The sequence below is a fragment of the Rhamphochromis longiceps genome, linkage group LG11 (genome assembly GCF_057381845.1).
Source record: "Rhamphochromis longiceps isolate RC_006_pf linkage group LG11, R_longiceps_female_GT1.1, whole genome shotgun sequence".
NCBI lineage: Eukaryota > Metazoa > Chordata > Actinopteri > Cichliformes > Cichlidae > Rhamphochromis > Rhamphochromis longiceps.
Window position 1 is genome coordinate 182,857 of NC_140567.1, and position 27,936 is coordinate 210,792.

At 45.5% G+C, this 27,936-nt stretch overlaps 2 protein-coding genes and 2 long non-coding RNA genes across 5 annotated transcripts in view; 1 reads left to right on the forward strand and 3 right to left on the reverse strand.

The window, feature by feature from the left end:
- Positions 1-27,936, reverse strand: part of LOC146658350 (uncharacterized) — a 237,701-nt gene that overhangs the window by 103,532 nt on the left and 106,233 nt on the right. The gene's annotated exons all lie outside the window — the stretch shown is intronic.
- LOC146658358 (protein NLRC3-like) lies at positions 556-27,687 on the reverse strand. 2 transcript variants are annotated; one of them, XM_085421958.1, is made up of 10 exons: positions 27,554-27,687; positions 23,141-23,266; positions 22,955-23,056; positions 17,843-17,921; positions 17,495-17,681; positions 15,572-17,366; positions 13,855-14,028; positions 13,407-13,580; positions 1,756-1,802; positions 556-1,607 (listed from the first exon to the last, which is right to left on the reverse strand). In XM_085421958.1, exons 2-10 carry the CDS (start codon positions 23,227-23,229, stop codon positions 1,075-1,077), a joined length of 3,180 nt encoding a protein of 1,059 aa, XP_085278084.1. In that variant the 5' UTR covers positions 23,230-23,266; positions 27,554-27,687; the 3' UTR covers positions 556-1,074. The 2 variants fall into 2 exon arrangements, with proteins under 2 accessions (XP_085278084.1, XP_085278085.1); XM_085421959.1 differs by lacking the exons at positions 23,141-23,266; positions 27,554-27,687 and having other exon boundaries at positions 17,495-17,569; positions 22,955-23,011.
- Positions 4,967-10,380, reverse strand: LOC146658359 (uncharacterized). Its single transcript, XM_085424113.1, has 4 exons — positions 10,265-10,380; positions 8,980-10,039; positions 5,776-6,177; positions 4,967-5,149 (listed from the first exon to the last, which is right to left on the reverse strand). Exons 1-4 carry the CDS (start codon positions 10,378-10,380, stop codon positions 4,967-4,969), a joined length of 1,761 nt encoding a protein of 586 aa, XP_085280239.1.
- Positions 27,602-27,936, forward strand: part of LOC146658360 (uncharacterized) — a 34,091-nt gene continuing 33,756 nt past the window's right edge. Inside the window, exon 1 of the long non-coding RNA XR_014913692.1 lies at positions 27,602-27,725. This is a non-coding gene — a long non-coding RNA (uncharacterized LOC146658360). The remainder of the gene's footprint in view (positions 27,726-27,936) is intronic.

Genomic DNA, 27,936 nt, shown 5'->3' on the forward strand with positions numbered 1-27,936 from the left:
AAACTCCCAGCATCTGACTGAGGAAAAGCACAAATCATTCTCACACTGACTCCTGCTTGATTTTAGATTTGCTTTCAAATCCTCACACTTTCATATGAAGCACTAAATGGGCTCCAGACTGTTTATCTCAGCTTCCTGTCAAACACACTGCTGCTCACACCGAGGCTCAGTTTACTCCTCCAGCCTGGCTTAACCTGCTGTCTGTTAAAAACAGTCCCACACTCCTCTGTTTAATCCTTCTGATCAGACTCTTTGATTTTGTATTGTTTTTACCTGAAGTTGTGTTTTTGACATGGTTCTGTCTGTGAAATAAACCTCACACACACACTGCTACAGTCCTTCATACACTTAGAAACGAAGCTGCTCCTTTCCTCAGTGCTGACACATAAAGAAGAGTTGGTTTTATATCCAACACGTCTCTGTTCCAGAAAACAGCTTCAGCAGCCTCTGAGTCTGAACTTGGAGTTGGTTATAAGCCACAGGCCTGTGTGCACAGCAATGAGGAAATATAATGCAGTAAGTGAAACATGGATGTGTGTAACAGATTATCCCAAAGGTTGATTCTGTTCATCTGGACGTTTTCAGAAACGTTTGCTCACTGATCAGGTGACTTCTTCAGTCTCAGCTGACTGCAGCTTTACAAGCTTACAAACAGCACATTTGCACAATGACTGAAAGCAGCAGCACCTGATATATATGATACTAATATAATACATATACATATATAATCCATACTAATGATGAAGGAACTGAGCTCACAGTCCATTGTTCATTCAGTGAACTACTCAGTTTATTTTGGGCCTCAGAAATGCTCACTCTGTTTGTACATCACTGTCAGCAATAGACTCATTCTGCTGTGTGGACAGGAACACATGTGACATCACTTCCTGTTTGTTTGTGACTGAAGAGGAAGAAGTTTACAAGGAATCATTTAGAAGAGTTTCAAACATCAACTGATTGAATCCATGAATCTGAAAACGTGTTTGTGAGTGAAAGAGACAGACATGTACAGACTGAACTATCTGTTCAACAGTCAGAGTGTTTCTGTAACAGGAGACACTCTTTACACTCCACTCAGCACAGGGACACTGAGCAACCAGGAGAGACCATAAACCCAGGATAAAGAGTTTGGGTGAATGTGGTGTTGAAGGTGTGGAGGTGGATCAGAGTGTCAGAGGAGACTCTGTAGAAGGACAGAGTGCCAGCAGGACAGTCCACATACACTGCTGCTCTGTTAGAGACAGAGGAGGAGGAGGAGGAGGAGATGGATGTTTGTATCTTATTGTGCCAGACACGACGAGGACCATCATCAGAGCAGTACAGACTCCAGGACTGATCATTGTATCCAAACACACAGTCATTACTGCCTCCTTTCCTTCTGATGCTTCTGTAACTCACTGATATATAAACGCTTCCTCTCCACTCGACCTCCCAGTAACAGCGACCAGTCAGACCATTTCTACACAGCAGCTGATAAACATCATCAAATCTGTCTGGATGATCAGGATATGACTGAACCTCCTCCACACGTGTCACCTTCCTGTTGTTGTCAGACAGTTGGAGCTCTGTGTTCACTGTGTTTGTGTCGATTGTGAGTTGACAGGAATCTGATGGAGAGAACAAACACAATCCAGCTGCAGTTATTGATCCATCATCTGTTCATTGATTGACACTTTGATGATGACTCCTGACATGATGAAGATGGTTGAATGTGTGCTGCTTTGTTTTCATGAATCCCATTAAAAACACACTTACACTTCCTCAGACCTGGTCTCAACCATCGGACTCCAGCAGGCTCCACCCTGAAAGGAGGAGGGGGGTCAGAGCAGCACAGTCAGCATGCACACATGGACATTACATGGCTCTCACACACACACTGTTACACACTGAGCTCAAAGCTCGGCTCCACTGTTTTATTCAAAGAAATCTACATTTATTTATCAGCACATTTAAAAACAGCTTGAGCCAAAGTGCTGCACAGAGTAGAGAGAAAATAGGAAACATACACAGTAATGACTATAAAGACTGGTCAGGATTGAAAGCTACAGAGTACAAATGTGTTTCCAACCGGCTTTTAAAAATGTCCAGTGTTGGTGACGACCTGATGTGAAGGGCGACTGTTCCAGAGTTTGGCTGCAGCCATCGATAAAGCTCACCTCTGTTTTTACGTCTAGTTCTGGTCAGAAGCTGCTTATCTGCAGACCTGAGGGCTCCACTTGGATTCTTTTGTTAAAGAGAGATAAGATGGAGCCAATCCATTCACAGATTTAAAGACAACCAGATCTGGAAGTGGATTCTACCACGTACTGGTAACCAGTGGAAAAAGCTGGTGATGGGTCGTCTAGCACAGACCCACCGCTGGAACCAGACAATTGATGAGGGAGAGAACTGTGACAGCGCCGTTCCTTCACTTGACCTCAGTCGCTCTCGTCTGCTCCCTCGTAACACTGCTCTTTATTGAGCTTACATGAATATGCACAAGTTCATTATGACGTCTTACACAGGTATGAACAAAGAGTACCAGTCTGTGCATAGTGTGTGTGTGTGTGTGTGTGTGTGTGTGTGTGTGTGTGTGTGTGTGTGTGTGTGTGTGTGTGTGTGTGTGTGTTCCAGATGTGACCCTGTGACCCCAAAGCTGGTGCTAAGAGTCCAGCGGTCCCCCTAACAAAGGGCTCTTATACTTAACCAGACACAGAGCAGGTGTCCTCCTACACCAGGGGTCTCAAACTCGTGGCCCGCGGGCCAATTGCGGCCCGCAGGACGATAGTTTTTGGCCCCACCTTAATATGAAAATGTAATGTTAGTTTGATAATGTATGACACTTTACAGTGTTGTGGGCGGAGCTGAATTAACCCACCAATCAGGGTGGGATCTGGATCTCAGGGGACACCAGCCGGGCTTGATGCAAGCAGGGAAACATTTCTCAATGAGTCAAAGTTCCAGCAGCGTTGCCCTGGAGTGTTTCTTTCTTTCCTGTGCCTGGCTGGCTTCCTCCTTTCTATTGGGCAAACGCCGACATTCGCCCCAGCGCGCTGCGTTCACAACACTTCAAAAAAAGTTGTTTTTTTAAGTTGCTGCCCAGCGGGACATTATACGTATATAGATTTATACACACGTCAGTGGGATTTAAAGTTATTTTTCCACAAAGAGAGATCTCATATTAACTCTCACAGTGATGCGTAGGCGGCGGGATAAAAGAAAAGTCATGAACTCAATGCAGCCCAATTTAGTCTGCAGTCACATAGCGACACCTGTTCATCGGCAACAACAGTCCCCGGTAACCCGGACTAATTATAGGGTCGCACCGTAATTTGTGGCTCCATGTTTTTATTTGCATCACTCCGTTTGCATTGCAGCAAACATGAACATTACATATATTTCAATATAATGTAAAAGCAGTCAAAACAACTAACATCAGAAACAGCTGATGTTATTTGTTATATGTCACGGTGTCATTTCCGCTTCTTTCTCCTGTAACAACAGCCCGGTGCCGTGAGCAGTCGCCTTTTTTGCGCTCGCTATCCCTGCACTTTCTACCATCTGCAAACGCCACGGTGTTCGTGTCGTCATGAAAGACATGAACATCGAGCGTAAAAACAAAGGAGACTGCTACCGGCTTTTTATCTGCCGATCGCCGTGCTACGGTTGCAAGAAAAAGAAGCAGAAATGATGTTCTCTACGCGTTGAGACGTTCCCCGTCCGTCGGCTAAACGCTTGATTGAAACTTCAATGCGACATTGACACCAAGTAGAATTATAAATGTCACATAGCCCCAAACATGTCTTTTTCAAAGCCTGCGGTGAAGAGAAAGGTTGGTGATGAGCACCGACAATTTCAGGAAAAGTGGGAAATGCAATATTTCTTTGTTGAGCACAGGGGCACCCCGACCTGTCTTATTTGCACAGAGAAAGTTGCGCTGCACAAGGAATACAATTTGAAACGTCATTACACAACTAGACATGCTGAGCTGGATGCAAAATACCAGGGAGACGAGAGAGCGAACCGGGTTGCCAGTCTTAAAACAGATCTACTGAGGCAGCAAGATTTCTCCAAGAAAGCAACCAAAGAGAATAATGCAGCAGTCGGAGCCACGTGGTTAGTGAGATGATTGCTAAAGCAGGGAAGCCATTCACAGAAGGTGCATTTGTCTAAAAGTGCATATTGCAGGCTGCAAATATAGTCTGTCCGGGAAAGAAAGGTCAGTTTAGCAACATCAGCCTTTCTGCCAACACCGCAGCAGATCGCATTTCTGACCTGTCAAGTGACATTTATGACCAACTGTGTGAGAAAGCCAAATGTTTCAGTGTATACTCAGTCGCTCTTGATGAGACCACAGACATCACCGACACTGCCCAGCTCCCAATGTATGTCCGTGGTGTTGATGACAGTTTTGAAGTGATGGAGGAGCTGCTCACAGTAATTCCAATGCATGGCCAGACCACTGCTCAGCAGATATTTACAAGCTGTGTGATGCCATTGAGAATGTTGGTTTGCCATGGAAGAGGTTTGTTGGAATAACAACAGATGGAGCGCCATCAATGACAGGGAGGAAAAATGGACTGGTAGCACAAAACAAACTGGAAGAGGAAGGCGTGGAGGAGGCCATTGCTCTGCACTGCATCATCCATCAGCAGGTCCTTTGCAGCAAATGCCTGAAGTTTGACAATGTGATGTCTATTGTTGTGAAATGCATCAACCAAATCAGATCCAGGGGCTTAAAGCACCGAAGGTTCTGTGCTTTTTTAGAGGAAATGGAGTCAGAATATGGGGATGTGCTCGACTTCACTGAGGTACGTTGGCTCAGCAGGGGAAATGTATTAAAGAGACTTTTTGAGTTGAGAGCAGAAGTGAAGCCTTCATGGAGAAGGATGGAGTTAGTGTTCCTGTGCTAACTGATCCCAAATGGCTCATGGACTTAGCTTTTCTTGTTGATATGACACATGAGCTTAATGTACTGAACAAGACGTTACAAGGCCAGGGGCAACTTGTCAGTGCTGCCTATGACAACGTGAGAGCATTCTCCACAAAACTGGCGCTCTGGAAAGCTCAGCTCTCTCAGACAAACCTTTGCCATTTCCCAGCATGTAAGGCACTCGTGGATGCAGGCACACCATTCAGTGCTGACGAGTATGTTGATGTCATTTTGAGGCTACAGGAGGAATTTGATCACAGATTTGCTGACTTCAAGACACACAGAGCCACCTTTCACATTTTTGCGGACCCCTTCTCCTTTGATGTGCAAGATGCCCCTTCTGTGCTTCCAATGGAGCTCATTGAGCTGCAGTGCAACTCTGAACTCAAAACAAAGTTCAGGGAGGTGAGTGGAAAAGCAGACAAGCTTGGACAATCTTTGAGAGAACTGAGCCCTAGTTTCCCTCGGCTTTCCCGAATGTTCAAGCGGACCATGTGCCTTTTTGGTAGCACATACTTGTGCCAAAAGCTCTTCTCCACTTTGAACTTCAATAAGTCTGTGGAATACACCAGGCACAGACACACGCACACACAGGTATGTACTGCCAACTTCCACATTTATTGAAGCTTTGAGTGTTGAGTTTTGACAGCTGACTCAGTCGTACAGTCTGACAGCTCACGAGCCCAGCTGATCTCCCCTCTGGCCGCCCCTCCCCGTCTCACTATAAACACAGCGGAGGGAGACCATCATCAGTACATAAACACCATCAGCTGTTCTTACCGGCCTCGCAGCGCCGCCCTGTTGAGCCTTCTGCTGCACTCCTCCCCTGCAGCTGCGCCCGGGGCCACGCCTCCGCCACACACCCCCACCGCCCGTTCGAGGCCGGGGAGCCGTCCGGCCGAGCCAACTCCCCCCCGCGAGCGAGAGAGGAAATCGGCCACCGCCATCTGCGCCCCCGGCCTATGGATCACCTTGAACTTAAAGGGCTGCAACGCCAGATACCACCGGGTGATCCGGGCGTTGGCATCCTTCATGCGGTGGAGCCACTGCAGCGGGGCGTGGTCCGAACAGAGGGTGAATGAGCGTCCCAGGAGGTAATAGCGCAGGGAGCCGACCGCCCACCGGATGGCCAGGCACTCCTTCTCCACGGTGCTGTACCGGCGCTCGCGCTCCGCTAGCTTCCGGCTGATGTATAGGACAGGGCGGTCAGCCCCCCTCACCTGCTGGGACAAAACGGCTCCCAGCCCTCTGTCCGAGGCGTCAGTCTGCAGAACAAAAGGGAGGGAAAAGTTAGGAGTGTGAAGCAGCGGCTCCCCACAGAGAGCCTTTTTCACCTGCACAAACGCCGCCTGGCACGGCCCCGTCCACTGGACCAGATCCGGGGCACCCTTTCGAGTGAGATCGGTCAGGGGGCTGGTTAGCTGCGCAAACCCCGGCACAAAGCGACGATAGTAACCCGCCAACCCCAAGAACCGTCTCACCTCCTTTTTCGTCCTGGGGCGCAGGCAGGATGCGATAGCCGCCGTCTTCTCCACCTGTGGACGCACCTGCCCGCCCCCCAGGTGGTACCCCAGATACTGCACCTCCCTCCGTCCAACCGCGCACTTCTTCGGATTGGCCGTGAGCCCCGCCCCCCTCAGGGACTCCAGGACCGCGGCCACCCGCAGCACATGCTCCGCCCAGGTGTCGCTGTGGATGATCACGTCATCCAGGTAGGCGGCAGCATACGCTGCGTGCGGACGCAGTACCCGGTCCATGAGACGCTGGAAAGTGGCCGGGGCCCCGAACAGGCCGAACGGAAGTGTCACGAACTGGTACAAACCGTACGGAGTGGAGAAGGCCGTTTTCTCCCTGGCCTCGGCAGACAAGGGAATCTGCCAATAGCCCTTGGTTAAGTCCAGTGTCGTGAAAAAGCGGGCCGTGCCTAACCGGTCCAGGAGCTCGTCGACCCGAGGCATGGGGTAGGCATCAAAGCGTGACACTTCGTTCACCCTGCGATAGTCGACACAGAACCGTATAGACCCATCCTTCTTCGCCACCAGAACGATGGGGCTACACCAGGCGCTGTGCGACTCTTCTATTACTCCCATCCTCAGCATTTCCGCCAATTCCCTCTGCACGATTTTTCGCTTGTGCTCCGGGAGCCTGTAGGGCCGTGAACGCACCGTCACGCCAGGCTGCGTCACGAAATGGTGCTCGATGAGGGACGTCCGGCCGGGCAGGGGGGAGAACACGTCCGCAAAACGCTGTTGCAACGCGACAACATCCGCTCTCTGGGCCTGTGTGAGATGGTCATCACAAGGGAGGGAGGCGGGAATGATAGAATTTGGCACCTCAGGCCCCAACTCATCTCTCTCCTTCACCAAGCTCACCAGAGAAGCGGTTTCAACCTCTCGCCACAGTTTGAGGAGATTGAGGTGATAAATCTGCGTGGCTCCTCCCCTGTCCGACCGAGCGACCTCATAGTCCACGTCCCCGACTCGCCGTGTGACCACAAAGGGTCCTTGCCACTTGGCGAGCAACTTCGAGCTGGAAGTAGGGAGTAACACAAGCACTTTATCTCCCGGTGAGAATTGCCTGAGCCTAGCCCCTCTGTCATACAGGCGTTGCTGACGCTGCTGAGCCTGGAGCAAATTCTCCCGTGACAACCTCCCCAAAGTGTGGAGTTTTGCTCTCAGGTCCAACACGTACTGAATCTCATTTTTGGCGGGGCTCGGACCGTCCTCCCAGTTTTCTTTAATCAGGTCGAGCACCCCACGTGGCCTCCTGCCGAACAGCAGTTCAAAGGGAGAAAATCCCGTGGAGGCCTGGGGCACCTCCCGCACTGCGAATAACAGAGGGTCTAGCCAGTGATCCCAATTGCGTTCATCCTCGTTAATGAACTTCCGAATCATGGACTTTAAAGTCTTATTCAGCCGCTCCACCAGCCCGTCAGTCTGAGGGTGGTAGACGCTGGTCCGAATAGATTTAATCTCCAGTAATTCGTACAGTTCCCGCAGTGTACGAGACATAAACGACGTGCCCTGGTCAGTCAGTATCTCTTTCGGGATTCCGACTCGGGAGATGACCTGAAACAGTGCCTGCGCCACACTCTTTGCAGAGATGGTGCGCAGCGGAACTGCTTCCGGGTACCGCGTTGCGTAATCCACCAGGACTAACACAAAGCGGTAGTCGCGTGCACTCCGGTGAAACGGCCCGATGAGGTCCATGCCGATGCGCTCAAACGGGACCTCAATGAGGGGGAGAGGGCGCAGCGGCGCCTTCGGTATGGCCGGCTGGTTAACAAGTTGGCAGTCCGGGCAGGACGCGCACCAGCGGCGCACATCCGCTCGGATGCCCGGCCAATAAAATCGGGCCGTTATTCGCTCCAGAGTTTTCTCGTAGCCCATATGCCCTGCCATGGGGTTATAGTGGGCCGCCTGGAAAAGAGTTTCCCGGCGGCCCTGCGGCACCAACAACTGGGTGTGTGTTTCCTCGGTCTGAGTGTCACGACTCACTCGATATAACCGGTCGTTTAATAAGACGAAACGCGGGTAGGTCTGCGCGGCCTCAGGGCGCACCACGTGACCATCAATAGCCATCACTTGGTCAAAGGCTGAGCGTAGGGTGCCGTCACGAGACTGCTCCAGTGGGAAATCACCCATGGGGGACACTTCCGGGGCCGGCGGGACGTCCCGTGAGGGACCCGCCGGCTCCTCCCCCCCGGAGTCGGTGTCGGACGACCCCGCGTCACCGCTGAATGCCGCGCACACGCTACACCCCGCTTCCGGTCGTGATCGCACCCCCGCGTACTGCCCCAGTAGCTGATGAAACCCCGGCCAATTGGTACCCAGAATCAGGGGGTGCGACAGGCGCGGGCTAACCGCCGCCGTTACTCTATGCATTTTGCCCTTATACTTTAATAACAGCGGCACTATGGGATACCTGTGAACGTCACCATGCACACACCTCACCTCCACCCATTCTGCCTCCAGCAATGCCCCGGGGCGAACCAAGCTTTGGTGTACGAGGGTCTGCGTGCAGCCCGTGTCCACCAACGCCTGGCGTATACCCCCTCGAGTCCTTACCGGAATACTGTATGTCCCTCCTGGACCGGGGGAGGGTGCTGGGGCGCCAGCAACGCGGAACACCTGCCCCACTTCCATAAGCGGACAATCCCTCCTCAGGTGCCCCGGCTGCCCGCACTTCCAACACTCCGGCCCCGGCGTCTGTGCTGCTCTCCGTGGCTCGGGGGCGGCTCCACTTGGCTCGGCTCCCCTGGACGGCACCAACGCCGCGAAAGGGTTAGTGGGGCTCAGCGCCGGCAGCCGCTCGGCCTGCCCTGGTGCCGGCACACGGCGCCTCGGGGCCGGCACTGGGGCCTGTTTGTTCGGCCTCCGTCCGGCGTCCCCGGGTTCCCCTGCTCCAGCGGCAAGGTGGTCCTCCGCCAGCGTCACCGCTACCTCCAAGCTTGCGGGCCGGTGGCACCGGACCCATCTCGCCGTCTCCGCTGGCAACCCCTCCGTGAACTGCTCCAGCACCACCTTGTCCACCAGCTTCGTCTCGCCCTCCGATGCCCCCGGTTGCAGCCAGCGCACCGCCGCGTCGCGCAGCTGCCGGGCCCAGGCGAATGGTCGGTCCGTTGTAGCCAGCCGACAGGCCCGGAACCGCCGGCGATGGTCTTCGGCGGTGAGCCCCAGCCTGTCCACCACCGCCCGGCTCACGTCCGGGAAGCTGCTCCTCGACGCCGGAGGCAGACTCAGGGCCGCTGTTTGTGCCTCCCCAGACAGCAGGGGGAGCAGCCGCGGAGCCCACTCCTCCCGCGGCCATTGGCAAGCCTCCGCCGTGGCACGGAAGGTCTCCAAAAAAATTTGTGGGTCGTCCCCGTCCCCCATCCGGGGCACCGCCACCGACAGTGGCGAGGGCTTCGGCGTGGCAGCGGCCCCGACCAGCCGTTCCAGAATTTGCGTCTGTCGGTCCGTCTGCTCCTGCAGCGCGGCCAGGTGGGCACACTGGTCGGCCGCCTGATCCCGGCTCATCGTCGCCATCTCCGCCAGCATCTGCGCCAAGAATTGCAGAGGCTGGGCGGGTGGCGCGGCCTGTGGGTCGGACATTCCCCCACCGGCACTTTCCTGGGTTTCGGCACCACTTGTGGAATACACCAGGCACAGACACACGCACACACAGGTATGTACTGCCAACTTCCACATTTATTGAAGCTTTGAGTGTTGAGTTTTGACAGCTGACTCAGTCGTACAGTCTGACAGCTCACGAGCCCAGCTGATCTCCCCTCTGGCCGCCCCTCCCCGTCTCACTATAAACACAGCGGAGGGAGACCATCATCAGTACATAAACACCATCAGCTGTTCTTACCGGCCTCGCAGCGCCGCCCTGTTGAGCCTTCTGCTGCACTCCTCCCCTGCAGCTGCGCCCGGGGCCACGCCTCCGCCACAAAGTCCAAGTACAGGTCCAGACTTACGGATGATCATCTTCAAGACATACTGAGGGTCGCAACTGCTTCCTCCCTCAGGCCAAATCAGGCTCGGCTATGCGAGAGGAAACGCTGCCAGGTCTCTAGCAGCAAGGAGTAGGCAAGAGAAGCCATGTTCAGAAGAACAGTTCATTTTCTACAGTGTTCCATTCATGTTCAGAAGAACAGTTCATTTTCTACAGTGTTCCATTCATGTTCAGAAGAAGGTTATAGAACTGTTAATACAGACATTTCAATCTAAATACAGCAGATATAGAAGACTGAAAGAAACACAAGTTCACTGACTAAAAATATCTTATTATTATTTTATTTATGTATTACAGATTGATTTATTTTCTTATTAACTCTTAATTTGTTTATTTATTTTTCATATTTTGTGTTAAAAAATAAAAATAAAGAGATTTGAGAAGATAGGAACTTTTTAACTATGCCTTTCTTGTGGAAAACCTAATGCGGCCCAGCCTCACCCGGACTCTGCCTGCAGCGGCCCCCAGCTAAATTGAGTTTGAGACCCCTGTCCTACACCATAAACCAGTAAGAGAGGGTACGACCTCTCTCATGGCCCCAAGTGGTGTGTGCATGCCAGAGCACTCTGGAAGGCACACACAGTCTTTACAGACTACTAAGGATCAAACCTCTATCATCATGCAATCGATTATACAACTCTAAGCATATATGAGTAAATATTTCTAAGCATAAATGACAATCAACAATATAAACCTTACAGCTGGTTTTAATAACTAATTCTAATTAGGGGTGAATAATTATTACAAGCTAATGCTAATATCGTATTCTCTTCCCTTTTAACAATGTGAGCAGCTAGTGCTAGGTAGGCTGAAGCTATCAGCTAATGCTAAAGCTAAAGATAATTTGATGTGAATTAGCATTACATTAGTGCGGAGTTAATGCTAACTAGACTGCCATTAGCAGGTAATGCTAATTTTAGGTGAATAGGAATTGGCAGCTAATGCTAATACCATATTTTCTTGCTTTAACCCTTTAAAACTGGTCAGAGTGGGCACACTCCGTTTTGCTCAACTATTTTTAAATCCCGGTAGCACTGTAACCACGTGAGCTAGCGCAATAATTTTTTTTGCATATGAAACCTGAGGAGTTGTACTTACATCTTATGCCATCAGCTTGTCCTAGGTTACAGTTTCCTTCCACATATGCTTAGGACTCATATTGCACTGCTGGAAATAGTTTATTTTGATGCATATGCTGTTATTTTGCAAAGTTGCAGTATAATATTTATTTTCGTTTTTCCTGCAGTATATAAAAATTGGTGTATTTCAAAAATAAAACTATGAAGCCACTCAAAATAAATTTTCTGTGGTGGGAAACTATTTTGTGCAACTTTTTTGTATTTACAGTTTTGAGGGATAAGCCTCTTAAATTTCTCTAACTAGAAATATATGTTAAAAAAACAAAAACGATTTTCAATTTTTTTGTAGTTTATTGCACTTTTTTGCAATTTATGTAATTACTATGCACTTAATACATACATATTATTAAAATTTAGGCTGTAATGGTTGTATTGATGTATAGCAACTTGAAATGCTCCCAAAAATGGCTCTACAGCATGTAAAAATATAATATAAGCTCTGGCGGACTTGGTTCTATGGTAGGTCTTAAAGGGTTAAATCAATATCAGTAGCTAATCCGATTGTTCAGTCTGACGTCAGGTGAAGTCATTTTTATGCATTTAAGAGCTGTGTTGAATTCAACATTACAAACTGAACATTAGAACTATCCTCTTCTCCAGGATTTTCCTGATTTAACATTTCAACATGATTCATTTTTGTTCTCTACACCTGCCGTCATCACTTCAATTATTCCCACTGTGGATTTGATCATATTGTTTGCCCAGCATCTCTACATTTTCCCATCCATACTACCCAGAGCTCATTAACACTATTAATACTGGAAACTGCTGTTGAAGCCTGATGGTGACACTTTCTGGTGAAGAAGTGAATTGCAGTAACAGGACTGGCTGGCTTATGATACACTGGACATTTCCAGCGCTTTGTTTTCTCTGCTCACAGACAACACAGATACACGCATGTATATACAGCCCACGTCCAGCTCTGCATGCACTCCTTCTGCTCCATTTCTATAGAGAACAAACAACGTAACACAATCATTCTCCATTGTTTTCAACTCAACCAGCTGCATTTAATGAAGGAGTTTGAATTTACTTTACAACAGCTGCTGTTGTTTCCTGTCTGCATTCATGTTCTTTACTGTACTCCACACATTATGAACTGGTGTAGATCTTCCTAAAGTACTGCAGTATTCCTGCCAGTACATCCTCTTAGTTTTCCTAACTGTTTCCTCTGATGCTCGTTGCTATTCTTTCCTCAATGCAAATTCATGCTAAGCTCCTTCATATCCATCCCTGTTTCTAAACCTGTAATAATTGCTTTAATGTGTCTTTGGCCTAATTATGAGTCTGTCCACATGTTTGTAGTTCCCCACTTGCTTTGGTTTCTTAGCTCTGATTCTCTGAAATTTATCCTTGAAATCATTTACTGGCATCTCTCCCTCTCACTCCCACTATCCCCAGAACACCAGAGTATTCATCTCCTGGCCTCTTTACATTTTCTCCAATCATCCCTGTTTCTAGAGTCTCGCCCCATCTGCAGGCAGTCCAAGAGAAACTTCCTCTGCCATTTTCTTCTTCTTAATCTTTGATTTTTCTCTTCACTTTCTCCATTGGGTCTTCTTAGACGCACTTTCCAGAAAGCAGCAACATTTTTTGTGCCCCATTTTTCAAATTGTGCATCTTACTTCAGCTTAATGTGTTTCCTGTTTTGTTTTTACACAGGTCATGTAAAAGAAATCCTACCAGAGGCTGGACAAAGCTGAACTGAAAGACAGCACGGGCAATAAACCAGAGCAGCACAAAACTTAAGCACACATATATAAGGTGATTTAACAAATCATGTCTGTTGTAAATGAGTAAGCCATTTATCGACCTGACTCAGGTTTTAAAATCATCATCAGAAAAGACTGAATCCTGACCTGAGAATCCCAAGTGTACACTTTGGACTCTCCACTGCAGAAAACAGAAGCTTCAGTCCTGAATCCTGCAGGTTGTTGTTACCCAGATCCAACTCTGTCAGATGGGAGGACTGGGAGCTCAGGACTGAGGACAGAGCTTCACAGCTTCTGTCTGACAGGTTACAGCCACTCAGTCTGAAGAAAGGATGACAAGAAGACATGAAACACTGGTGTTAAAGTATATTCATGGTGCCATGAGGAGCTACTACATTTACAGTATTTCAACACTGTTTCAGGACATGCTGGAATCCTTATTGCCTCATGTTACAAAAGTCAAATGTGGCAGTTTACTGTGACTTGCATGGATTCATTAAAAAAAAAAACATACACACAATGTTAATTTTTTCCAAATGAAATTGATTAAATGATGTTAATTGATGAAAAAAAAATCGATATTGCTTGATCTGACCTCAGCGTTTCCAGTTTGCAGTATTGACTCTTTATCCCAGCAGACAGCAGCTTCACTCCTGAATCCAGCAGGTTGTTGTTACCCAGGTCCAGCTCTGTCAGACGGGAGGACTGGGAGCTCAGGACTGAGGACAGAGCTTCACAGCTTCTGTCTGACAGGTTACAGCCACTCAGTCTGAAATCAAGGGGGAAGGGAGACAAGATCAACCAAACAAATCAGAGCTTTATTGCTTTTTTGTTGTTTTTAAGCAGAAATCAGTGAGGTGCTGGTAGATTCTGTTCCTTTGGTTTATTACCCAATAACACACACATACACTAATATTTGTGACTTTTGTAATAGCAGCATTTACAATGCAAAGCAACAGCGATCACAGATTGAAGGGGCCTGAATAAAACTACAATGCAGTGATTTTTAAGATGACCTGTTCTTCCAATTTCCAACAACAGATTTCTCCAACCTTACAGTTTAAAATAATTCTTTATCTCATACTGAATCTTGGTGCACCTCCCCCCAGTTTATTAAAATGAAGTGGTGCTGAAGTTGCTGTAAGCGATGTGTGATGCCACTGATTTCCTTTCTGATCCAATACAAAGTGTCAGGGTCCTGGGACTGAGCGGCCCAGGGTCCCTGAGCAGTTATGTATTATATTATTATTATTGTTGTGTATTTTGGTGTTGCTCCCCCTTCCCTGTGCTTGTGTATATGTGTGTGTGGGTGGCTGAGCACTTGTTTATAGGCGGCGTCAGGCCTGGAGGGTGTGGCCCTGCAAGGGGACTGGCCACACCCGAAGCCACACACCTGCTGCTGATCAGGCCTCGTCGGGGGAGCTACTTAAGAGAGTCTTGGAGCTCCCACCGACGCGGGATCATTGCATGAGACTCCACGTTAGTCTTCTGTTTAGTTGAGTTAGTGTGTGTGTGTATGCCCGCAGTTGTATGTGTCCTGACGGCTGTGTCTATTGTTTCCCGCAGGAGGAGCGTGGAAGACACGAGAGCAGCGAGCACCGGGGGGTGCTGACACGGGAGCGGAGAGCACAGAGACACGGACTATTCACGGAGAGACACAACACGGGAGTCTGGGAAAACACGGGGATTTATTGTTACTTTGTGGCACACTGTAAATAAACACACTGTTTATACATAGAGCACCGCGCCTGGGTCCTCCTTCCCCACACATCCCCATGGTCTGCCAGCCAGACCGTGACATAAAGTAAAATTCAGGCTGGTATCTGCGATACTAATGAAAACTATTCCTTCAGAATCAATACAAGACATCATAAGAAAATATGATGTTTTGTATAACATAAAAAGCCTGAATTTTAAAATATTCAGTTAACAATCAAAAACAGATGTGACTGAAAATAATAAAACTGAGAAACATTTTATGGCCATTGCTACGGGCCATTCGATGCTTTTACAACCATTGCAAGAGCTTGGTTGGCATAGCCGGCAATAAGTTGGATAGTAATAAGTCCGGTGGGTGATGGGCTCCGCCAGGGCTGCCCTTTGTCACTGATTCTGTTCATAAGTTTTATGTTTGAAGGCTGTATCAAAAGTTCATTCAAGTTACAATATTGTGGTCAAAAGTTCTCCTTTTTTCTTTTATACTATACAACTACGCTGGCTCATGGTTTTAGGACATGGATCTGTCATGGAAGAAATCTATGACCACTTTTAATCAACATTTTAAAAATAAACATGATCACAGATTTACTTACAGAGCTTTGTTGGAGGCTTTGACCACTGGCAGCAGCCTCAGAAGAGCCTCCTCTGAAGCAGAGTATTTCTTCAGGTCAAACACATCCAGATCTTCTTCTGATGACAGTAAGATGAAGACCAGAGCTGACCACTGAGCAGGAGACAGTTTATCTGTGGAGAGACTTCCTGATCTCAGGGACTGTTGGATCTCCTCCACTAGAGAACGATCATTCAGTTCATTCAGACAGTGGAACAGATTGATGCTTTTCTCTGCAGACAGATTCTTACTGAGCTTCTTCTTGATGTACTGGACTGTTTCCTGATTGGTCTGTGAGCTACTTCCTGTCTGTGTCAGCAGACCTCGTAGGAGACTCTGATTGGTCTGCAGTGAAAGACCCAGGAGGAAGCGGAGGAACAAGTCCAGGTGTCCATTTGGACTCTGTAAGGCCTTGTCCACAGCACTCTGGTGGAGAGATTCTTTTTGGTTTAAAAAGCTAAAACTCTTGGAGGTTATTTGTTTCTGTTCAAGCTGATTTTTTCCAGAGTTGATGAAGGTCAGATGGACATGAAGAGCAGCCAGAAACTCCTGAACACTCAGATGGATGAAGCAGAACACCTTGTCCTGGTACAGTCCTCTCTCCTCTTTAAAGATCTGTGTGAACACTCCTGAGTACACTGAGGCTGCTCTGATATCGATGCCACACTCTGTCAGGTCTGATTCATAGAAGATCAGGTTTCCTTTCTGCAGCTGATCAAAAGCCAGTTTTCCCAGAGACTCCATCATCTTCCTGCTCTCTGGACTCCAGTGTGGATCTGTCTCAGCTCCTCCATCATACTTGACCTTCTTCACTTTGGCCTGAACCACCAGGAAGTGGATGTACATCTCAGTCAGGGTCTTGGGCAGCTGTCCTCCCTCTCTGGTTTTCAGCACATCCTCCAGAACTGTAGCAGTGATCCAGCAGAAGACTGGGATGTGGCACATGATGTGGAGGCTTCGAGATGTCTTGATGTGGGAGATGATCCTGCTGGCCTGCTCCTCATCTCTGAATCTCTTCCTGAAGTACTCCTCCTTCTGTGGGTCAGTGAACCCTCTGACCTCTGTCACCATGTGAACACAGTCAGGAGGGATCTGATTGGCTGCTGCAGGTCGTGTGGTTATCCAGAGGTGAGCAGAGGGAAGCAGTTTCCCCCTGATGAGGTTTATCAGCAGCACATCCACTGAGGTGGACTTTCTAGGGTCAGTTAGGATTGTAGTTTTGTGGAAGTCCAGAGGAAGTCGACACTCATCCAGACCATCAAAGATGAACACAACCTGGAAGTCTTCAAAGCTGCAGATTCCTGCTTCTTTGGTTTCAGTAAAGAAGTGATGAACAAGTCCCACCAAGCTGAACTTTGCCTCTTTCAGCACATTCAGCTCTCTGAAAGTGAATGGAAATATGAACTGGATGTCCTGGTTGGCTTTGCCTTCAGCCCAGTCCAGGGTGTATTTCTGTGTTAAGACTGTTTTCCCAATGCCAGCCACTCCCTTTGTCAGCACTGTTCTGATTGGTTCATCTCTTCCAGGTGAGGCTTTAAAGATGTCTTCTTGTCTGATGGTTGTTTCTGGTCTGTCTGGTTTCCTGGATGCTGTTTCAATCTGTCTGACCTCATGTTCATCATTGACCTCTGCAGTCCCTCCCTCTGTGATGTAGAGCTCTGTGTAGATCTGATTCAGAAGGGTTGGGTTTCCTGCTTTAGCGATGCCCTCAAACACACACTGGAACTTCTTCTTCAGGGTGGATTTAAGGTTACGATGACAAACTGCAGCTGGAAGTTCTGAATGAGAAGAAAAATAAACATTCAATTCCAAAAAGAACTAATCTTTAAAACATGTCGCTCCATCTTCCATCTCTGGAAAATGTTCATTTATCCAGCAGCTTAAATCTTTAGATAAATCCTCTTACGTCTCTGCAGACGGTCAGCCAGCTCCTCCTGCTTCATTCTCCTCAGGAAGTCCACTGCAATCTTCACAAATGCCTCTCTGCTGCTGCTCCTCTGACTCTCTAAGCATTCTGGGTAATCTGGACTCAGAACCTTCTGGATCTTCTTCAGCTCGTTCTTCACAAAAGTGATGATGTTGTCCTCCAGCAGCTGGAACAGAATATTTATGAATGAGCCAATCAGAGTGAAATCATGGAGCCAAACATCAGATCCATGTTGGACACACTGACGATCCACTGGTCTACAAAGAGCAGCATGGAGATGACTGTGAACAGAACAGATGTAACACTAGTTGTTGTACATGTACAGACCATAAATATGGAGTCCAGCTGTGTTTGATGCTGCTGGGCAGACTGACCACTGGGAACCTCTGAGCTCTGCTGGTCCACTCTGTGGAGGAACCATGAAGGATTAGATCCACACAGGATAAAGATCCAGGAGTTTCTGCTCAAATAACTTCATCTGAATCAAGTCTGTCAAGTGTTCTATGAACTTTCTTTCACCAGTGATGGAAGTGATGATGTTGCAGAAGCTCAGAGGAAACTTTGAGACTTCATCAAACTGATAAATTCACTCACTGGAAGATAAAACTGTGATGAACCATCAACTAATGCTCTCAGGAGGCCAAAGGTCCCTGAATGTAACTGTGCAGTAGATTCATCGAGTGTTTGAAACCTGACCACTTCCACATGTTTTCATTCTAACACGAGAAGTCCTTTTCTCATTGGTTTGATTTGAGTTTTCATTTGAGTTTTCTGAGTCTCGTGTTTGGAGTCGAGTCTAATCAATGATCTGACAGAAGAACATTAAAAAGGATTTACCAGTGCTGTCAACATTAACATGTAGGGTTAGGGTTAGGGGTTCATCTGTTATCATGATTAACATGATAAAAACCTTTAACACGACACATCTGGATGCAGAACGACTCAAAATCCCTGAAATGTTTCTATCAACGCACTTCGGGCAGTTTGTCCAAGTAGAGTTACCTTTGCACACGTGCAGATGTGCAGCACATCTGTTAGTGACGGAAGCTGAACCAATCAGCTCAATATGGAAGATGATAAACACACACTGACCTCTCGATGGAAAGTTTGAGTATTAAAAAGGTGCTCAGATTTTAATTAATTGACACATTTAATTAATTATTTATGTTTTTCACATTTTAATTAATTATTGACACATTTAATTTATTTATTTATGTATTTCACATTTTAATTAATTATTGACACATTTAATTAATTATTTATGTCTTTCACATTTAATTAATTATTGACACGTTTAATTAATTAATTATGTATTTCACATTTTAATTAATTATTGACACATTTAATTAATTATTTAATGATATATTTATTTATTTCATTTTGGCAGTCCTGGCGCCTGGCTCTCATCATGAAATAATTTTATCTGTCAGCCTCACCCATCAAACTCAGGGGGCGGGGTTAACGCTGATCGAGTCAAAACCATTGCTTTGGCCTGGTGGCCATTGTTTCTAGCACACAACAACCGGCATGTGGAAGCTAACAGAACTGAGCTTTGAAAAACCCTGTTTGTGTGTCACCAAATACCGTTTTAATATTTTTTTAGCCGAGAATGTAGTGGTTTAATCTTCATGTGTCTGGTCGGTTTGTCAAGATACAGCCTCTTTGCACAAGTGCTTCGATGATTTCGGAAATGTCTGCCCTGTCTCACGGCAAAGCGTGGGATAGACCCGCTCGCCTCGCAAGCAATCCCACCGAGAAAGCGCAGGCCCCAGTACACAGCTGTAGTAACCCCCGCTGACTTCTTTTACTGAGGTTATATTTATCGGTGTTTTATTTCCTGATGTTCGTATGTGTCCTACGTGTTTCAGTTGCCAATTCTGAATTATAACTAACATTAAAAACATGTTTAAGGAGGAGAGAGAGCAAATAAATCTGTTTAACATCTGATCTTTGGGTTTTTGTTCAGTAATCAGCGTGACCTGTGTATAAATGCATAAAAGAGATAACGTTGGTGTTTCTGTCATGTAGTAACTGCTGGCTTTAACTGTACAAAGGTTGTTCGACACTATGAAACACATACAGACTTCATGATGTTCGGCTAATATTTTTATTGCGAATATTAATCATGAGGGTAAACGGCCCTGTACACCACGGAGCGAGGTCAGCATATCCACGATATCCTCAGCTCCATGACTTAACACAGTTTCCCAGCTGACTATCTAACTGCCAACTATTCCAGAGACATGAAAATATATAGCATAAAGAAAAGTGTAAGAGACTCAGCAGCAGGTTAGAATAACAGTTATAGATTTAATAAATCACCAAATGAATCCAAGAAACGAGCAAACCTGTTCCGACAATTTGAGTTTGTATTCCCTCAGCTGCAGACTTGCTGCGGTTTAAATGTTTGAAAAGGAAGATTAGATATAAAAAACGTCAAACATAGACTCAGTCTGCCTTCACATTTGATATGAGGCCAGCACGTATAGTGGCTGTGTCCTGTTTTAAGATCATACATGTAAAATTGTTGTCTGACCTCCGTCGATCCAGCCCCTCAGAGTCCGTGGTTACCATGGTTACTGCATAAGCAGCTATAATGTTAACAGCTGGCACTGAGGAAACCTACACCAGCATGGGTGTTTATGTTTGTCATTGCAAAAGAACTGTCTGAATGGTTAACTGAAGTTAACTTTATAAATTATAGTTAAGGAGTTTCACAGATAACGCCTACGTGAGCTGTGCGACTGTTCACCACCACACTGAAATCAGCAGGCTATTACTGAAATACACGTGCTATATCATAAACTATGATATAAATAGGGAGGTCCTATTAACATGTTTAGTTTTAAAGGACACCTTCCTGCCTTTAGTCTCATTCATGAGCAGTATTAGTTTTCTTCTAACATCCAGAAGTCTGCACCATGTGTTTCATAGTTTGTAACAAGCCTTTGACAGGTAAACATAACATGACCGAAAAAGCAAAAAAAAAAAAAAAAAAAGAGAGAGAGAGAGTGTTGACTTAAGAAGAGAAAATGCTCTCAATTATGGAGACAGGCAAATGGTTCATTTATGTTTGATGTGTGTTTATTCCTCCCTAAATATCGTCGGTGAAGTTTGCCATGCACGTCAGATTTTCCTGCGCATTTTTATACCTCTGCCAACAGAGAGAGAAAAAAAATCACATTCTAACAGACAGCTGGTGCTTAGAATACAGTTGAATAACTATTAAAAAACAGATGATATTTAGATGATAGTTCAGTCTAACACATGTGCCAGTGAACCATTAAACGTCTGTGAAACTATGCAGTTATGAAACGTAACTTTAACCTCAGCCAAACCGATTTGCTCAGTTGTAAATAAAACAGCGAAGTAAACGTGACCCGACAGACAGAACCTGAGTGAATGAAGTCCAGCGTTTAACCACTGAGAGCTAAAACTCAGCTGAGGTTTCAAAGCTGTGTGCCGGTGATTGGACATCAGCCGCTGATGAAGCTGCTTCGCCTATAAAGTGCTCTGTAAGGAAACAAGCTCCAGCAACTCTGCGCTTGGGGAAAACACTATATTTACTTATCTTGTGCAGAAAAATGCGCTGACATTGCTTTATATCGAGCACCGGCTGCCCAGTTAAACTGTGACTATCACCAGGTAACTAGGCGTGTTTCTTGAATTAGCAGCAGGTGTTAAACAGCTGACAGATGAGGAGGAGGATGCATGCAGGTAAACTGAGGGTCTGTTGAGCTGATCGCTGGTTTCGTGAGAAAAATGTCAGCTCGTTCTTTATGTTACAGAAGCACAGAGACACAAGACCAGGCGGAAAGAGACGATCGTTCGGTGAAAATGAGAATCTGCGAATGCAACATGTGGAACACGGAGAGTGGAATATGTAAACAAACCGGTTAACGTGACCCCTGGGTGCACTCTGCATGCTAATTGTTAGCAGAGCTAGTGAAATCTCTGAAAACATCTGAGCACTTTTGCAAACATGTTCTATGTTGACAACCTGACCAGACATACGGCGCGACACTCGCGGCTAAAACACTGTTAAAAGTGTAGTTGGTGACAGAAAAACGGGGTATTTTGAAACTACACCACCACCATTGCTGCCTGTGATTTGATCTGCATTCTGGGATACCTGGCTGCCCCAAGTCTACGCAAGCAATCGATTATCTAGGATCGACCTGTTTTGACTTACTTTGCACGGCAACCAATCAAATGTTAGAGAAGCTGCATGGGCAGCGTTAACCCCGCCCCCTGAGTTTGATGGGTGAGGCTGACAGATACAATTATTTCATGATGAGAGCCAGGCGCCAGGACTGCCAAAATGAAATAAATAAATATATCATTAAATAATTAATTAAATGTGTCAATAATTAATTTATTACATGTGTCATAACTATTTATTTAATTAATTAATTCCAATTTTAATTAATTATTGACACATTTAACTAATTATTTAATGGTGTATTTAATTAATTCATTATGGCAGTCCTGGCGTTCCATAGTAATATAGATTATATATTATTATATATTAGTGCACACTTAGCTTTTAGTATATATGTTTGTTACAAAGTTGTATTTACAGCAGAGAAGCTGAGTTAAAGACTGAAAACTATTCAAAGTCTCTTTGAATTGAAGCGTTTAACATTCTTTGTGTTTATTCTGCATTGACTTCATTATATGGTGTAAACGTCTGTTACAGGCTTAAATATAAAGTTGGAAAAATGTAACTGCAGCTATTGATCAAGTAATTGTGATTAATCAGGATTAATGACAGAAGATTGTGTCATTAATTAGTCATGTTTTAATCTACTGACAGCACTAGTGTTCACTCTGGTGCCTCCAACTGTTTTACGCCCTTTCAACACCTTCCTGGTCAAAAGTGTACACGCACAAAATCTACAATAAAACCCTCATGCAGCAATAGGACAGACACACAATCCATTTATCTCTGTGTCTCAAACACACACACGTGTATTCAAAGCCTTGATTTGTTCATATTTCATCTGTTGTGTTTTTATCTTCAGCGTTTTCAGTGTTGCTGCATTTACACCAAAAATGTTTCCATTGATGAATCAGATTGATTTGAATGTGTTTCATCCATACAAATCCCTCCCTGGTGGTCACATGACTCTATAACATAACAGGAGTCATGTGACAAGAGTTTCATGCTGTAAAATGTCAAAATGGTTGAATGTGGTGGAGTAAAAATGTGAGATATCAACGACTTTTCTTCAATATGAAATGTTTGCAGGGCCTGACAGGAAGTGGACGGACGCTCTGATCACTTCCTGTTTGCTGAAGTGGGTTTTCAGTTGTTTAGAAACCAAAGGCTTGTTTTAAAAGACAGTTTAAATGGGACTGAGGGAACGACGTGTTTGCAGTTTATATCCAACAACATCAAGCAGTTTAATCAAAGAGTTCATGTTGCTAACAGCTCACCTCTCTGCAGCAGACACAGGCTGGGATTTAAAATGAATGAGACGATCTTTAGACGCGTCACTCTGTAAGGACACAGAGCTGGGTGGAGGTCCAGGCTGGTTCCTGTGAATAATGATGGAGCAGTGATGTGAGTGCTGAGCTGTGACATGGAGAAGAGTCATGGACAGTTAGAGATGGTCATCTCACCTCTGAGCTTTGGTCTGGCTCTCATGTTCCCCACACAGAGTGCTTTTAGAGGGAGGGACTCCCTCCTCTCTGTCCTCACACTGATCCATGCTGCTCAATTCACATCAGCTCACACACACTTTCTACCTGCAGAGGAAACACAAATCATTCATGTGCACATCGACTGAAATCCTCCTTTCATCATGTGTGCTGTCCAAATATCAGCTGCTTCTTTCCTGCTTCATCTCAGTGTCAGCTGGATGCAGTCAGACAGCAGTGTGAGGCAGAGGAAGCTGCCATCAGCTGCTCTGCTATCAGTCCACTAGATGGAGCCTGAAGCACACACGATGCATTCACTGACACACACTGATTCACTGTGACTGGAAGCTTCAGTCAGTCCAACACGTGTGAACAACATTTTAAACCTTTCAGCTGATCGAGGATTCAAAGAGGATCAGCAGAGTTAAAGCTTCACACTAATTCTTCCTGCTGAGTTTGCAGAGAACTGCACACACACTGATTCACTGCTAAAGAGAAGCTTCTTCCATCCAGTAATAATAATAATAATGGATTGGATTTATATAGCGCTTTTCAAGGCACCCAAAGCGCTTTACAATGCCACTATTCATTCACTCTCACATTCACACACTGGTGGAGGCAGCTACAGTTGTAGCCACAGCTGCCCTGGGACAGACTGACAGAAGCCAGGCTGCCATATCACACCATCGGCCCCTCTGGCCAACACCAGTAGGCGGTAGGGTGAAGTGTCTTGCCCAAGGACACAACGACCAGGACAGAGAGCCAGGGATCGAACCAGCGACCTTCCGGTTACAGATACGCTTCCCAACCCCCTGAGCCACGGTCGCCCCTAATTCATCATCCATCAGCTCTGCTGCTGCTCTCAGTCCTGGACTCTGATCACAAACTAAAAGCAGCTTTTTAACTCGTGTCTGTAAGAACTGTTAGTTTAGTTAGTTAGCTGAGTTTGCAGAGAACTGCACACACACTGATTCACTGTTTGGGAAACTAGAAAAATGTTGGTCTTGAACTGGCTGCGTAATGCAGACAGGGTAGGACCCGAATATAACGGCGAAACATCTTCAAGCAACTTACAGAAGTCCAGATGCTTTTCTTTCCAAGCTCCTTAAACTACGATGACCTGGATGACTAAGAATCTTCACAGGAAAAATGAAACACACTGAACAAAGAATGCAAGACTTTCACAATAAAACAACAAACAAAGGAACGCAACACTGACACGTGAGCTTGTCAGAGGAGTGGAGGAAAGTGTTATGGATTCAAATATTGGGGACGGATACAAGAGGAAAAACCACAATAACCACACTGGGTCAAACGATGATTTTAATGATCACACGCGTGGGAGATGGACACCGTATGCAGACAGCCTCAGATCTCAAAATGGTGGAGCATTGATCAAACTCTTATAGCCTCTAGTGGCCCCCACCTAATCATAAAAGCCTAAACATTCACATGCTTTCTCTCACACAGCGCCTAAGCTACGACCTTGGCTCCCTGTTTATCTGCTCCTGCTGAGATGGGGCAGAAAACTCCAGCATGTTCTTTTCTAATCAGACAAATAAGGCGATGACTTTCTGCAAACAGTATTTCTTATAACATCATAAAACAATATCATTCATCCACAATAAATCAGCAGTCTAATGTAATGCAAATCAGTTTAACAAATGCAATAGTTACCACCTTCTTCTAACTCAGGAGAATAATGCAAACTAAGACTACATAATAATTCACAATCTTTAATTAGGGGTCTAACATGGCGTAAAATAATATTATAATCCCACAAAAGGCAGACGAGAGTGAGCGAGGGAAAGAGGAGACAAGACATGACAGGCTGAGGAAATATAGAATGGAGCACCAGGCCTCACACAAACACACACAGACACAGACACACACAGACACACACAGAGACACACAGAGGCACAGAGGGAATCTAATGATCAAGGAACTAAACAGGAAGTATAAGAAACTCAAAGCAGCATAAATAAGACTGTAAATGAACCAGAACATAAACCATAATACAAGAAACCCACAGTGTTGGGTCAAAGGGACCCAGAACCATTAAAGTTCTTTTCTTTGCTCTTCACTGTTTGAGTGCAGACAGACTCCACGTTAAACTATGACAGCACCGTCCCTGCTGCTGCTGTCAGACCTGTTATTCACTCACTGCTCGCCAGTGTTTCTAATGAGTTTTACTCATCCATGAGAGTTTAAAGCTTGCACTTACAAGCAATGTTCCCTCTAATGTTTCATGTGTCTGAACACACAAACTCCCTGAGCGATCCACTGTGAGCGACATTAGACGTGTGCACTGTGGTCACGCCAGCGTTGAATCCATCCAAGTTACATGTTTATTAAAATAATCAATTTACAGCATTTACATTTCTGTTAGACTACTTTTAAATAACTGCTTTAGCCCACTTACAATGAAAGTTAAAAAAAACAATCTTGTTCATGACCTGTGTAGCATGTTAACACTATTGGAAGGAAAAATAACTTGAACTCCAATTTTGAAAACACAACTTTCTTTTTTTTTATAAAGCTCTGACTTGTAGTATGAGTCTGTGGTCTGGGAGAGAGTCTGTAACTCTGTCTGCAACATACAGTAAATAATGACCAATGTTGGGCAGTTAATTATATAGTTACTTCTTCAAAAAAGTAACTGAGTTTTGCAAACAACAAAGTTTTTTGCAGCTGTTTACCTAAAAATGCAGCCAAGGCAATTATTTTAAATAAACATTTCAAACTATTTACAGAACAATCAGCTGTTCTGCATCAAATCTGATGCCACACAAATTATTTGTGCCGCTCCAAAAAATAATTCCTGTCCACTATGAGATGAAGGAGAACAACAGCCTGATACCTGCAGGCCTGACAGCAGCAGATGTGTCACTGCTGTAACATCTGTAACACTCAGCAGCCGCCTCATTGTTCTGACACACACAACAAAACTATTGACTACACTACACACTGACTACACAAGACAACACACTAACTTGAGACTCCAAACAGGCTAAACGTCTCAAATCTCTCGCATCTCAAAACACCGCCATCACTCCGTTTCTTAACAACTAAATGCCATATTTTGATTGGTCGACGTGGTACATTTTTCGACCAATAGGAAAGGGTGGGGATTTTTGGTGTGTTTTTTGCTCACAGGCTTTTGAGTGTTTTCCTTATAAAACGCCGTTTTTACCGTTTCTTCCCGCAGTAAATATAAACAACGACAGTATTCAGGAAGAAAACCAAACATTGCAGATATTTTATCATAACTCTGGTTTTATGTGGCCGATCAACACAATTTAAAAACTGGTATAAAGTCCACACTTTGTCTGTCAGTTGTTCCGTCTGTCCTGCTCACATCTCCAATGGTTGTACACGTTGTCATTAACGTGGCTTCACTTCACATCAGCCGCTTTGCTAGCTAAAACACCGGCACATATTTACTTTAATTTCAGTTCAGGTTAGAATTCTTTTTGTGTGCGCAACACAGATTTTCTCTGCGCAGAGACCGCGCCAACAGTGCGCAAATGCGCATGTGCGCACCTTAGAGGGAACATTGCTGGTGACTACCAATAAAAACAAGTGTGCTTCACTGTCAGAGCTACGGTGATTCAACCAGTAGGTCGAATGACTTGATAATAAAAATATTTGCTTGATGCTTTGCATTGAGGCGCATTGTTGAATTTGCAGGGACACAATAACCACAGATCAATTGTTCAAACCACTACAGTAGGGAGCCATGTTATGAATAATAAACAAATAATAATACTAATACTACTACTAATAATAATGTTAATTTAAGTAATTGTTTTCGACTGAACATCACATATAATGTAACAAGCAGTAAATTCAGGTTAAGTGCATTATCAGCATTTGGAGGAGCTCCTTATACTTCTTTTCACTGCTCACCTCTTACAAAGTGTTCACACAGTTTGCTTGCCTCTTTCAGCCTGCTAGCTATGCTAACAAGTCTACTACACAAACTTGACTCGGCCACATGACAGACAGCAGAGATAGCTGCTCTGCTAGCTAAGCTAAGTCATGTTAAAGGTCAAGGAAATGAGGCGATGCTGCTGGGAGTTACGTCACAGACTAGCAGAATTTAGTTATTCAGCATAATATTTAATCCTTATTATCTGCTCCTCTCACCTCTGTTTACATCTGAAAACAAGAAAATTTAGCCAACAGTTTATTAGCATTGGTGAAATTATAAACAGGCATCAGCGCGGTCACCTATACTATGCTTTAATGCTAGAGCAGCAGGAACACCAGTTAATCTAAAATCTCCTTTTCTCTCTAAAAAAGTGACAGCAGACTGAGTCAAAGACAGAAACCTTATTTAAACACCAAATATTCACTTCCTGATCCAGGATTCAAAGAGGATGTTGAACTTACTCAGCTTCTTCTCATGAACGTCTTCACTCTGCAGCTCTCTGCTGCCTGGACCAGGTCTGTGTAGAAACAGAGAAAATCCTCCGCTTCTTCTCCGTCAGCAGTCCTCTGTGTCTGCAGACTGCGTCAGATTAAACACTTCACACCATCGGAGTCTGAAGCTCACAGGTCAAAGGTCAGCTGCTGCACCTTTTGTGATATTAATTTGATCAATAGTTAACCAGAAAACTAAACAGCAGTGGCGTTTGCAGGGTTACTGAAGTTGGACTACCTGGTATATAATGTTGTGCTACGTGATTGCTAGCGACACAGCTATGTTAGCATAACATTAGCACAGTGAAGCCGGAGGATGAACGCTAACTTTTTTTCCACTCGATAAAAGTTAA